This window comes from Leucopleurus acutus, assembly GCF_964270905.1.
Source record: "Leucopleurus acutus genome assembly, chromosome: 15".
Lineage (NCBI taxonomy): Eukaryota > Metazoa > Chordata > Mammalia > Artiodactyla > Delphinidae > Leucopleurus > Leucopleurus acutus.
Window position 1 is genome coordinate 49,410,019 of NC_139157.1, and position 14,295 is coordinate 49,424,313.

At 38.3% G+C, this 14,295-nt stretch overlaps 1 protein-coding gene across 3 annotated transcripts in view; it reads right to left on the reverse strand.

Annotated features, from left to right (window-relative positions):
• The window catches only part of FIG4 (FIG4 phosphoinositide 5-phosphatase), a 129,860-nt gene that overhangs the window by 39,901 nt on the left and 75,664 nt on the right, over window positions 1-14,295 (reverse strand). For 2 of the 3 annotated variants that reach the window (XM_082856067.1, XM_082856068.1), the window contains 5 exons: window positions 9,792-9,850; window positions 7,343-7,490; window positions 4,679-4,762; window positions 2,709-2,904; window positions 1,618-1,700 (listed from right to left, as the gene is read on the reverse strand). In XM_082856067.1, the coding sequence (XP_082712193.1) occupies window positions 1,618-1,700; window positions 2,709-2,904; window positions 4,679-4,762; window positions 7,343-7,490; window positions 9,792-9,850 (570 nt within the window). The remainder of the gene's footprint in view (window positions 1-1,617; window positions 1,701-2,708; window positions 2,905-4,678; window positions 4,763-7,342; window positions 7,491-9,791; window positions 9,851-14,295) is intronic. The other variant, XR_014326797.1, reaches the window with a different exon arrangement.

A 14,295-nucleotide genomic window follows, 5' to 3' on the forward strand; every position in this document is an offset into this window, starting at 1 on the left:
TGTAAGCACCCAGGGCATGGAGCTGGTTTCCTCAGGACCACAGGAATCCCCAGGTATACATAGGCCAGCCGCTCGGAAGAGTACTTTCATCTGAGCTGGAGGGGACTAAGGAGACCACCTGCTGAGCACCACTGTCCCCCCGCCATCCCCCTCAGAGAAGCCTCCAACAACACCAATCCAGACTTGCAGCTAAGGCCAAAGGGACTCGCCCCAGGCCAGCTCGGCAAGGTAAGAGGACGCCTGGCAATGGGCCACTGATATTTCTCAAGTGTACCCGTCTGAAGTGTGGCCTGGGCTACATGCACCCATCTTCCCCTCAGGGATGCAGTTTGTAGTTTTTATGAGGTTTTTTTAAAAGTCAGGAAAAGTGCTGAAGAAACTACCAATTATTCAATCAGTACAGCACTATGAAAAACTTTTAAATTAGATTACTCTTATCCAAACTTTTATCTTCAGCAAGTGAACAGCCTTGACATGTACACTTATGCTCTCTGCAATAAAGTCATATTACTCAGTCACTAACCCCAGATAAATCATTCTTCCAGATCATGCTGCTCATGAAGGCCCACTTCAACTAACTCCTAAAGAGTTGAGCTATGGAGTGTGACAGCTGTATGAATGTCACTGCATGTCTGTGTATCCAGGAGTGAGGAGGGTGTGGCTGAGTTCTGAACGACTCAGTTGGCTTCCAGTAAGACAGTGATGCACAGTCATACCAGTGCTTCTGTAGTCAAGAAATGCCATACATTTTTATATTTCACATATTCTACAGCAGATCTTACTAGTTTGAAGCAGAGAGCTGAAAATATCCAGTTCAATGGATTCTGCAAAACAAATACCCTCCTTAAAAAAGACCTGGAGGTTAGTGCTCATTTATATTACAGTTTACATAAGCCAAACTTAGATGAAGTGGGTCCATGTTCACTTGCAATAATTAAGTCTTCTTAATGCATACATTAGGTTGAGGGGGCGTTTACAGTGGTCTCGCGTCAGGGTTTTAAGGATTTCTAGGCGAGGAGTTCTTTTGAGAATCTGATAACTATGAATCTTTGCAAGCGCACACAGACACACAAAATTATATACGTGATTTCAGGGAATACCTTTTGGTAGATCGCCTCCTTTTAGCCAGGTCTTCCCAATAAAGGTCGATAACATTCTGCACTGGTGCCCCTACATCACTGCTTCCTTCTCCCTCCTCAGCCTCCACGCCCACCAGCAGCTCTCCACCCCAACCCCGAGCTGAAGGGAATACAAGGTCCTCAGCTGTCTGTATCCCAAGTTCATTCTGTAAGAAGGTACTTGATCTTGAGGATTTGTTAATGCAGGAATGCAGGGATGTATTTAAACTTCAGTTTGCAGCTTATGGGCAGTGAAAATACATGTAAGCATCATAAATTTTTATCACTGAGGGGCCCTGAGAGTCTCAGACAGTAAGTAGGCCTTTTAACTCCAAATATAAATTGTTTCAGAAGTTGACCTAAATGCTACTATTTTATTCCAAGTGGAATTCACTTCCTTCTGTATTGTTGACTATTTTCAATTTTTAAACGTTACACTAGATATAAGGTATTGTATTACATTTGCATTTGTCCTTAATCTCTCATGAAAATACTTTACCTTAAATAAATGGAGAGATCGTCTTCTGAGAGGCCATCTGAGAGGTTGATTCCATACACCTCTTTCATGGGCTGGACCACATTCTGGGGTCAAAAGAAAAGGGAACCAGGAAGAAGTTTTAGACATCTAGAATCTTAATAATTTCCAAACATGAAGAAAATGAACCTGTGAATTTTCCCACAAAGGCAATCACAATGTTTCTTCAACCTGGTTCATTAAATTTCTCAGTTAATGGTTTTTTAAAATCTGACTTCATTTTCACTAAAATAGTTTATTTTAGGGTAAAAAACTATTAGGTAATTACTAATTGCTTCTGTATAGTGCAGAAGTTGGCAAACACTTTCTGTAAAGGGCCAGACAGTAAATATTTTAGGTTCTTTGGGTCATACTGTCTCTGCCATAACTACTCAACTCTGTTGCTGTTATAGGGCAAGAGCAGCCATAGACAATATATAAACAAATAGGTATGGCTGTAAATAGGCATGGCTGGTTGTAAATAAAACTTTATTTAAAAAACAGGCAGCAGGATGTTTTGGCCAATAGGTTGTAGTTTGCCAACCTCAACCCATGGCAACGTGTCTAGCTTTAATGACTTTTGGCCATTTCTAGAAAGCAAATTTCCCAAAAGCTAAATTTGGTTCTTCTGTGGTTTACTTGCCTTTTGTTTCCCCTCAATATATTGGTAATGTCAAATGAATAGGATGAACTTCCCACTGGGGTTATGCAAAGATTGTGAGGCCTAGATCCAAACCCTGCATTCCAACAATGTGCTGAGCAAGGGAATAAACGGATGGGCTACTGTACCAAAGTAGTAAGCGGATGGGCTGCTCAAAGAGGGACAGGATTCTCTTAAGAATTCTGAAGTGACAAGAAATTTACTGTTACACATGGAAGCAAAAACATCAGTTTCAGAAACCATTTTCAGTAATGTCTTTGTCAAATGTATTCATCTCTGCAGTGCCTGCAACACTGTGCATTAGAAAGGTATGAGTGAGGTAATGTGACTTTTTCTTGCTCTCAGCCTTTTAACTGAAAGTGGGATTTTGGAGATGAGCCTCATGCCGGACTGCACACTCTCCTCGGCCCCTGACCTCCGTCACTTTGGCACTGTCGCCCGTGTCAGTCATCTTCACTGGCGTGGAGCGCTGGGACACGGAGCCCTCCTCCTCCCGGTCGGTCCCGGAGTCGTCCTCAGAGCTGCTGGACACGGCCTCCTCGCTGGGCGGCGGTGGGGCACTGGCGGCCGTTTTCCGCTGTAACACAGCTTCTTCTCTGTTGCTCTTGTTTCTTTAAAAAGATGAATACGGATGTGAACCATCTGTAAACCGAACCCTCAACGCTTACTGTGTATCGCTGTGTCCCAAAGCCTTAGTCCTGGTGAAGCATAAGAAAATGACCGTGAGGAGCCAGCTTCTGGATTCAAGTTGTGCTAAAGGGAAAAGTTTAATATTTTATCATGTACGTGCTGACCTTATATGAATTTAAGCTTTGTTATAAATTCAGAAAATAAATAAGTATGTGCTTGTAGTGTGCAGAAAAGTCTTTTCACCACTTGGCTACTGTGTCTTCCTTTGGTAAGTGAAATCAGTATTTTCAAAATTTATAATACCATAATAGAAGACTATTATGTTTGAGATATTAGTAAAGTCACCTACAATTTGTAGAAGCTTCAAGAAAGGGTCGATAGCCAAATCCATGTATATTTCTGTCCCTCCTATGAATTTTTAGCAATCACAGTGGCAGCTGATTACTTGTACCACAGTAATGAGCAAATGATGAACATAAACTAAGATTTTAAATTGTTTTATTACTAAACAACTATATTTTCTGAACATTCCTTCTAATAATAGGGAGTAGATGGGGGGAAAAAACACAGAAAAAGCCCACACTTATTTACTTCTATTTTAGTGCCAAATTTGAGAGTAGTAAGAATGTTGTTTTAATTCAGAAAACATTTTATGGTAATATTTTTGGCGCTTATGAAAAATATTTAATATATTTAATATTTTACTCTTACTTTAAAAAATTTTCTGCAAGGGACTTAAAATACCATAATATTCTGCATTTTCTAGTAAAGAAACATGCAATACTATCTAACCACTGGTTAGATATTACAGAAAATAAATTCATTTCTGACTTTCTGCAACTAAAAATTAAAGTTGATACATTTCAGTACTATACACTAATAGAGCTGATCATTTACGTATTTGTCCCAGGAACTCCTTAAATTCTAAATGTCCTGAGGATGTTAACCTTCTTTTAAATTCCTCTTAGCATCTGGTCCAGGGCTTAACATGCAGCTATTTAAGGCCACATATTTAAGCCACATAAATGGTGTATCTGGAAAACAGTAACATATATCTCATTGTATAAATCACATGTAGCTAGAATCCAATTAGGCCCCTGTACACACTCCCAAATACAATTAGGACTCAGAATCTACAGGCTGGCCAGGGTTTCTGCCCAGGGCCTAGGAGAAATCTTATCACTGGGATTATTCAGGTCAGTGGCAGTAACAGAGATTCTTACACTAGAACACATTTCATTCCAGTCTCAAAGCATAAAGACTGTAAACATGGTTTGTTCTCTTCCTCATATTATTGCATATAATAACAGTCATCCCCAAAACAATGTTACAGTAATACACAGAAAATCTATTAAGTTCTCTGAGCATTTGCTTTAATGTTGCCTCAGGATGCCAACGAAAATAAATACAACTAATATAAATTTTTACCTAAGTATTTTCTGTTGTGGGAAACAGGATGCTGAGTTATTAAAGGACATACATAATATCTGCTACCTGCCTTTATGCCATCTGTGAAACTCCTGATTTAAAATAGTAAAATGCATCGTGTTGCTGGAATTCCCGTGAATTATACTTTCAGTGTCTAACACTTTTTAATGATCCCAGTGCTATAAAAAAGCTACCTGTATAGATGCAGTGAATGGACTGCTCCAAACTATGTGACTTGAAGTTATTAGTTTTTGGTGGAAATTATATTGTAAGCGCTATATTATTTTACATGAATCTTTAAAATTTCATTCTATATGCAAATCTTACCCCAATACTGATTTTCCGGTTTCATCTGGCTTACGCACTGTAAACGGACTTGGATCAATGCCAAAAGTCTTAGGCATGAAGTCACTGAAGAAAGGGGAAAAAAATTCCATGTGAATCTCTGTCCATCCAGAGGACTGTCTACTTCCATCTCAATTCACATTCTTACACGATTCCTTCTTAGCCCTAGGAGGTATATATATTCTAAGCCAAATAATCAGGGGAGTTTAGGTAATCTGGGCCATAAAACCCCATGAACTAATGGTACTCAGTAACTTCAATGTTAGCAGTCCTCACTGTGAATTTTCTCTGATTAAGAGACCCAATAGTTTTGAATTTAAGATTTTGTTTACTGGAGGAGAGTTGGTATCTGAATTACTGCTAAGATGCATACCCTCTGGTTGTATATCACGAATTCGTTTTCGGGTAAAATTAAACTCATAAAACCAATGGCAAGACACTTAGCTGCTCAGTTTTATGGACAATGTTTTTATTACACAATACCACCTAAGGAGGCAGACATAATGATCAAAAACGCAGTGGTATGAATTGAAGTATCAACACCTACCTCATTAGGCTGGGGTTAATTCATTAAAACACTGTTGGAATACTTTAAATAGAAACTGTTAATTTACCACTTACTGAGATAAGCTGAAGCTACTTCCTCACGATACAGGGCCTACTTTACTATTACCGCTGAAGCCCTTTAACAGATGCCAAAAAGGCAACAGTTGCATGATTTATGCAGATAAGACTCATAACTTCTGGCAAGGATACTTCTCCAAGTGTGTGATTCAATATTACATTTTTTGAAGGAAAAGAAAGTAATATTGAATCTGACTCAAAATGCCTACTTAACAGTTTGAAAATGTTGTTTTCAAAATGCAAGTGGTTTAATTTTTCTTTCTTTCTTTTTGAACATACACAGTCCATCTTCATTATTTGTGGATGCCATATTTGAGAATCTGCTTACTCACTAAAATTTATTTGTAATCCCAAAGGCAACACTCAGAGCTTTTGTGATCACTCGCAGACAAGCGCATGTGCAGCACAGTGAAAAATTAGAGTAACCCAACGCTCACATTCCCAACCAAGGGAGAACAAGGTGACACTCTGCCTTCTTGCTTTAGCTCTCATACTGAAAACAAGTGTCCTTTTCACAGTCTATTTAGTGCCATATTTTTCACATTTTTGTGCTTTTTGGAGATTTCACTGTCTAAAATGGCCCCCACGCATAGTGCGGAAGTTGCCTGGTGTTTCTAAGCAGAAGAAAGTTGTGTGTTACAGAGAAAATACATGAGTTAGAGAAGCTTCATTCAGGCATGAGTTATAGTGCTGTTGGCTGTGAGATCAATGTTAATGAATTGACAATATATATTATACAAGGTATCTTTAACAGAAGCATACAAAATAAGATTACGTACTGATTGGTTGAGGAAAATGTTATGACCAGATGTTTTCAGGAAACTAACCCTGTATTTCTCCTAAGAGCAGTGGTTCAGTGTTCTCTAACTCAGTATTTGCAGGAACTTTACAGAGCATTAACTGCTGCCAATAAGTAAAATCGACTGTATATCTGTAAATACACATATAAGTAATATCATTCACCTTTTGCTGAGTTGAAAAATTCTGGAAAATGACAATAACCTTACAGTTACAACTGCTAAACTTTAACAAGGTAACTGAAAATGAAGCAAGTGAAAATTCCAAACTTTCTATCTGAAACTGAAGCAAAATGTAGAGTGATTTCTAGGAAACAAACCATGGAATATGTTTCCACATGTACCATGTTAAGTTTAGGCATACATATATCACATTTGAAGTAAATGAAAAATACAAAATGTAAGTACAAAAATGTAAACTTTAGTATAAAACATAATGATCAAAAACTGATTTTCTTTGCCTAATTTTCTTAATCTAGTACCATCATCTTCCTAAAAGGCTCCGCCAAACTCGAAAAGAGACAGAAAAATGAAGTATGTTCAAAGGTGGAGAGATGTCTACAAACAATGTCATATGAGTTATGAAAGAAAGAAGGATATTTACCCTGAAAAAAATTAATATTGCTTTCTCAAATATCTAGAGGGCTATCACACAGAAGAGGAACTAGACTTGTCCTGTGCCTAATAAAAACAGTAATATAATAAGAGTCACCATTTATTAGTAACCCACCTGTGCCAGGTACTACGTTAGGCACTTGGTGCATGTGTGTCTGTGTGATACACACCCCTCTCTATATGAAGTGAAGAAACAGACTCACATAAGTTGGATAATTTTCTCCAGGTCACACAGGTAGGCAATGGCTGGTCTAAGATTCACATTCCGGCCTTTCTAATACCAAAGACTATGCCTTTTGTCCACTAATTTATGCTGGCTCTCAATTTCTAAGTTCAACTTACGAAGCTGAGTTTATTCCAAATGAAAAATTAGGACCGAAGGGAGGCAGATTTCAACTTATCTAAGAGAAGAATTTAACTCCAGTTGTCTAACTGTAGAAGGACAGCCTCCTGAGTAGCGGGCTCCCAATCGCAGGAGGAATTCAGAGGCTGGACAACCACCTGCTCGCAGGCTTACAGAACAGATTCCGAGTAAAGTAAGATATAGCTGTACAAACTAGGAAAACTATAGCTCCCCAATTCTTCCAGTTTCAGAGAACTCACAACATACCGCGCTGAACTCGTCATAGCCAAGCAAAAGGTGTCATCAAAGCTACTCAGCTCGTATGGTCGAAAAAATTCGTTGTGGATGTCAATCTCCTCTTCGTATTTGTGAAACTTCTTCACTATCAACTTCTTTAAGTTCGCAGCACAGATAACTAAGAGAGATACTGCCTGTTACTCTTAAAGCCTTTAGATTACATCTCTCAAATATTTCTGTAATATCAACTGTGTTCACAGAGAGCGGAGCGCACTGAGCAAGTTCAGCTCCTGCCTCTGGCACTTTCACGCTTGGAAGAGGAACAAGATATGTGCACAGAATATATACTGCGAAGCTGAGCGTGACAAACTCTAAGGAGGTGGGGACCTCTGGAAGGGGGGTAGGAAATTATTTTAGAAATCCAATTATTCAGTTCTTTAAATTCCTTTTTGCTCTTAAATAAATACCCTCTGCCTTCTAGATAAAAATTATGCAATTTCACTAAATTTTCCTTTATATTTCAAATCATATTTACGGGCAATATTAGGCTGTTGAAGTCCTATCCTTTTTCCCAGAACAACCAAATCTTAGCAATGTGAGTTATGATTTTGCCCAGAATTTCAAGGTAACAAATACTTTTTAGAAGTTAATTAATAATTTTATTAAGAACCGGAAGTCATTTGCAACCTTTTTTACTTTATGGCCTTCACCACCCAAAGTTGGGATGGTCAACCATGACTAGATGGAGTCCTCAACTGGAATGTTCCAGATTGGCAATAGATCTTAATATCCTTTCACAACTGGGAAAACTGGCTTGCCCGTGGTCAGGGGAATCAGTAACAGAATCAAGAATAAACTCTACTGCAAACTGGTCAATTATTTAATTTGGGAACAAATTATATTCTTTTAATATAAAAATTTTCCTGCCTTTCTGACAAATAGATAATTTAAACCTCAGTGACTAAAATGTACTTTTATACACACATCTGTACTTTTTTTCACTGCTTAGATAGAGGAAAAGTTTTTATTTCTCCTTGTGAATGGGTCTTCACTTCCTCCCCATTCCCTCCAAATATCTAGACATACATCAAGTACTAATTTTAAATGATGAACTAATATATTATAGACACTAAACATTTGAGGGACATACCTAATAACTGTAAGATACAATATAACGTATCAGGCTACTTAGATAAAAGTATAACACAATCTCTGCCCTTAACTGATTCACTTTGTTATAAAGCAGAAACTAACACACCATTGTAAAGCAATTATACTCCAATAAAGATGTAAAAAAAAAAATTAGACCTTCCCAACTATAAATGCTTGAAATTTGGGGAGGCAATTCAAAATTTTAATTAATTCATTAATTAATTCTATTTACTGTTTTCCTCCTGAAAGATCAGAGGAAATTCTGTGGCCTGGAGTTATAATCTTGAGTGCGTTCCCTCTGAGGAGTTCACTCCTCTCCTCTGTGAGGCTGGAGGAAGGTTTTAGGAGGCAGATTAGGAGCTCCTCAGAGAGTGACAGTGATGAATGGTACACAGAGCACGTGTAAGGAACTCCAGATGCAGTTGGTGGCTCCTCTGTCGGGTATACAACCTCCAAAATGATCTTTATATTAAATTTCTACCTTTTGAACAAATTTACCTTTTGGTATAAATGTTTCTGTACTAGGTTTGAATCCTGATTGAAAGTAAAATGCTATGCCTCTGATGGAAAAAAAAAAAAAAAGCTAAGATGTTGTACCCCAATGTTCACTGCAGCACTATTTACAATAGCCAGGACATGGAAGTGACCTAAATGTCCATCAACAGAGGAATGGATAAAGAAGATGGGGTACATAGATACAATGGAATATTACTCAGCCATAAAAAAGAACAAATGCCATTTGCAGCAGCATGGATGGACCTAGAGACTGTCATACTGAATGAAATAAGTCAGACACAGAAAGACAAATATCATATGATATCACTTATATGTGGAATTAAAAAAAAAGGTACACATGAACTTATTTACAAAACAGAAGTAGAGTCACAGATGTAGAAAACAAACTTGTGGTTACCAGGGGAGTAGGGGGGAGGGATAAATTGGGAGATTAGGACTGACATATACACACTACTATATATAAAATAGATAACTGCTGTATAGCACAGGGAACTCTACTCAATTCTCTGTAATGGCCTATATGGGGAAAGAATCTTAAAAAAAAAAAAGAGCAGATGTATATTTAACTGATTCGCTTGCTGTACACCTGAAACTAACACATTATAAATCAACTATACTCCAATAAAAAATTTTTTTAAAAAAGCTAAGATGTTACAATCTCCTATCTATTGTAATAGCAACGTAACAGCGAGTAGTCATTCATTTCTTTCTAATAAAATATTATATGCAAAGAATTGAACGCATCAAGCTCATTTAAGAATAATTCCAAAACATATTAGTATAAAAACTAAAAGAGAAACAGTATACCTACCTTCATCATAAGGCAGTGGTAAATGTTTTATTACCTCTGGTGTCCACCAGTAAGTATAACTATTAAAAAAAAAAAAAAAAGAGATAAGATGGCCCAAATGTAAATGTAGATTTTCTACAATTCACTGGATAAAAGGGTGTATGGTCTAGAGTAAGATGCTTTTAAAAACACGGCTGTGAAGCTTTTGGCACAGTAGGTCTTCAACATGTTCTTTCCTTTCCCAACCCCTTCTTGTTTCAACTACATCATAGATCTACAAAAATGCCATGTACACGTCTGAGAGTCAAGGTGCTGTGACGTTACCTACTTTTAGCTAAAAATGATTCGGGTATAGTAAGCCAGACTCTATGAGCTGCTGTTGACTGTGCCTACTTTATTACCCTGCCCCCCAGTGAGCAGCGGGACTGTGACCCAAGTCCTACAAGTAGGATTCTCCTGCGCGTAGTTATCTCAGAGTTAGATTACTTTTTCTACTCTGCTCTATGTGTCTGGGTCTGTGTATATGGTTAAACAGTTCAGCAAAATCATTAAGTAAATGGATAAGCCTAAAGAACAAATTTCCTTAAAAAATAGTATAGCCCCTGTTAATCTTTAACTGTAAACATTCACTACTTGATTATAGAGGCCAGTCAGAGTAAGGCTGGGAATTTCAATCATCTGGAGGTCTGCTAGAAAACTCAGAGAATCTGAAAGAATCCTGAACTGCCTTTTCTCTGAACACTGAATTTAATTCTAAATCAAATTCTGATGAAATGGATATTTATGAGGAAAATGCTATATCAAAGCTAATGAGAGCTAGGAAGGGGAATGATGTAAAATGGGATATCAAATTTAAAAAAAAACAGATTTTCAAAAGGTTCAGAAAAAAGAGCCTACAGCCAAAAATGCTAAAAGATCATTTAAAATAAATGAAAGGCTTTCTAAAAATAAAATGTTGACATTACGACCTTGAATAACCCCAATTATGATGAATGGGGAGTATTTAAAGGAAATAGGCAACGTAGAGAACTCTCCTAGAGATGGCAAGCAGATACGTGACCAAGGATGACCAACAAAAGAGCCGGGGAGCCTACTGACCTGTGGGGGTAAGGTGGGTAGTACTATGAGAACAGCAAAGACTCCTAAAGTTTTGCCTTGAGGCTGAAGTTATGCTTTAGAGCAGCGCTTCTCAAAATCAGTGTACACACAAAAATCACTTGGAGATCCTGTGAAAAGGCAGATTCTGATTCAGTAGGTGGGGCCTGAGAATCTGCATTTATGACAAGCTCCCAGTGATGCCAAAGGGGCTGGTCCTTAGACTACTTTTTGAATAGCAAGGCTTTAAAAGCATGAAAAGAACAGAAAAGGGATAAGGCTGCCGCTTACAGAGAATTCATTCAGTCTTTCAAAATTTATTAAGCACCTACTGTGTATCAACTACTGCTCTATATGTTAGAAATGCCCTGTTGAAAATAATGACAGGGAGTATAGAGCTACTTAATTCCAGTATTGTTTCCATCTTCACCAGGCATAGTAAGTTTCATGCTGGTAAGAGAAATACACAAGATAAGAGGGAACTGTGCACAGCCTAAGAGGTGGAAGGAAGCAGTAGAACCTCTCTAAGAGCACTCAAGTGTCCTGGTACAGTTGAGATCAATAATCTTTTAAGAAACAGTGAAGAACAGAACTGACAAGGGGAATGGGCAAATGCAGTCTTGATGTTCAAAAGTGAGAGGGTGAAAGATCCCAAAAACTGTACAGAGATAAGTGTGATGTCAGTGCAGGCGAGATAATGAAACAGATATTTACTGGAGACATACTGTGAGAAACCTAAAAAGATGACCAGTGGCTTCTATGAATCCACATATATTCACAAAAACAAGCCACACCAGGCTATTCAGACTATCAGATCAGGGGAATGAAAAAGACATGGGTGTGTGTGTGTGTGTGTCAGAGAGAGAGAGAGAGAATTCGCACGTGAGCAAGAGAATGTATCTGCTTGCGTTAAGTAATTTCCTAAAAAATGGTGCACACGATGAGCTTACTTAGGAAAAAGAAGTAAACATTATAAAGAACGTGTTTTAACTCAGAATGTACCATGTGGAGAAAAAGAATTAAGAGGGATCATCTTAATTAGTGCTTTTTTTTAGTATTAGTGCTTTGAGACCAGGCCATAATTTTTTTTTTAATATTACTAAACTGTATCTCCCTAAGCAAGATAAAGCAACTTAACAATACTTTTTTAAAAGTCCAACTCTGGGACTTCCCTGGTGGCCCAGTGGTTAAGCCTCCACGCTTCCAGTGCAGGGGGCACAGGTTCAATCCCTGGTCAGGGAACTAAGATCTTACATACTGCATGGTGAGGCATAAACAAACAAACAAATAAATAATAAAGGTCCAACTCTTCTGAGTGGGTCTCAAGCAAAGAAGCCCAAAGAAATACCTGCCCTGGGGAAGCTGGGCTGAGATGGATGGACGAGGAGGGCATCTAAGAGGACTGAACCCAGGACTGGGGGACCTTCATCACTCGACCCACCAGGCACTTTCACCTGGAGGAAGAGCACCTGCACTGGGACAGAAATCTGCTTTGGGACCAGGTATCAGAGGACAGGAGAGTGCAGGTTGGTGCCACTTCCTCCTTTGCATAAATACCTAGTAAGTCAGCTTCTTTTCTCTTTTTTAGTCCCCAGTATTAAGAGTGTTCAATTCCACTGGCTCACATAGAAAGGTTAGGAAGATCTTAAAAGACTCTTTAATTCCCCTAGTAAACTTGGGAGCCCTCTGAAATAATATATATGGACTTGAGCAAAGCCAAGTTGATATTGATACATGTGAACAATACAGAGAAATGTGAGCAGAACGACAGGACAGTCAAGCGTTGACCGCATAGTAAGTTACAGCTGTCTAAATGATTCCAGCCAAACATCACAAAACAATGTTAAGGTGGAAGGAGTTGTGCGATGGTATCCCACAGGGCTCTGACATCTACCCTACTCTATTCAAGGACTTACCCTATGTCATCAAGGACTTGTAGGATCAAGATGGCCAGCTGATTAATTCTGAAGAAGCTACAAAACTCGAGGAAAGAGTTAATAAAAAGGATATATATTTACATACTTTTTTTGGAAGCAGGCAAAGCATATACAAGCATGACAAGATGGCACAGATAAGGCGTGGCAGTAGGACATGTTAAAAAGACTTGGGAGTCCCAATGGATAGGAAGCCCAAGGAATTAACATTACAATGGCATTACTGAAAATAGTTAATGTAATCTTACACTTAATGATTAAAAAATAGATTATCCAGGACAAGGGGAATAATGGTACCAATGGTCCCATAACAGTTGGCACAAATCGGACCAAACTCTGACTACTATTGGACCCAGGTCTGGATACCAGAGTTTAAAAAGAGCACTGACATAGGCTGGAATACAGAAGAGAGCCTTCCGAATGCTAAACAGACTTAGAACTACAGTATAGGAGAAACAGCTAAGAAAGTGGAGCCATTTTTAACCTGGAGAAGAAGAGATTTTGAGAACATGTGAACTTGTCTTCATCTATTTAAGAGACTATCAAGTGGATGAGGAAATTGTGTTCTCAAGGTCTCAGGGGTTGAACTAAGATTGCTAGGTAAAGTTATAGAGAAGCAGATATCGGCATGATATGAGGAAGAATCATGTAAGTGAACTGTCCGAAAACAACTACCTCTCAACCAGACATGCCCCTGTTGACAAACCAGGGCCAGACAAGCATAGTCTGGGAATACACAGAGGGAACTCACATATCAGACAGAGAATAGAGCCAGGAAACCTCCCAACTCTGAGTCAATGAGATAATTAATGCTTAAAGTCTAAAAATATCTTGGTGACATTATCAACACTCATTCAATAAATGGCATCTGAGATGATATATGACATATTAACCTATTTCAGAACAAAGCTTCAATCAGTGGTTTTGAACAGATCAATAAACATGGGGTTTTGAGTCACAGAAGTAGTTACCTCAAGAGGATTGGTTTGGACAAACTTTAGGCAGAGCTAGGTTTATTCCCCCTTCCCTTATCATTCAATAAAAATGTTGTTTCAGAATAAATCATTGGTAAACACAGTATAAAATACATGATGGTCACCAAGCTTGGAAACACAAGCGAATACATAATAAAGTGTTCGTTGATATTATGTTATAATAAGTGATAAAATATTATCTAAGTTTCTAGATTTTATGGCCATCCTATATGATTTTTAATAAATGTTACAACTAGGGAATGTAATCCCTTTAAAAAATAATAACAATACAAACACCTGTTGGACTTACTATGTGCTAAGGATTTATACGATCTCATCTGATTCTCAGAAAAACCTACACATCAGACACTACCATTAACTCTATTTTACTGATGTGGAAACTGAGAACTGGACCTTGCCTCTGGTCACACAGGTATTAACCGCAGGCAGTCTCTCCAGAGCCTGGCTGCTTCAGGACTGTGTTGATTGTGTGTCAGACCCAGTACTACGTACTTCCCGCCC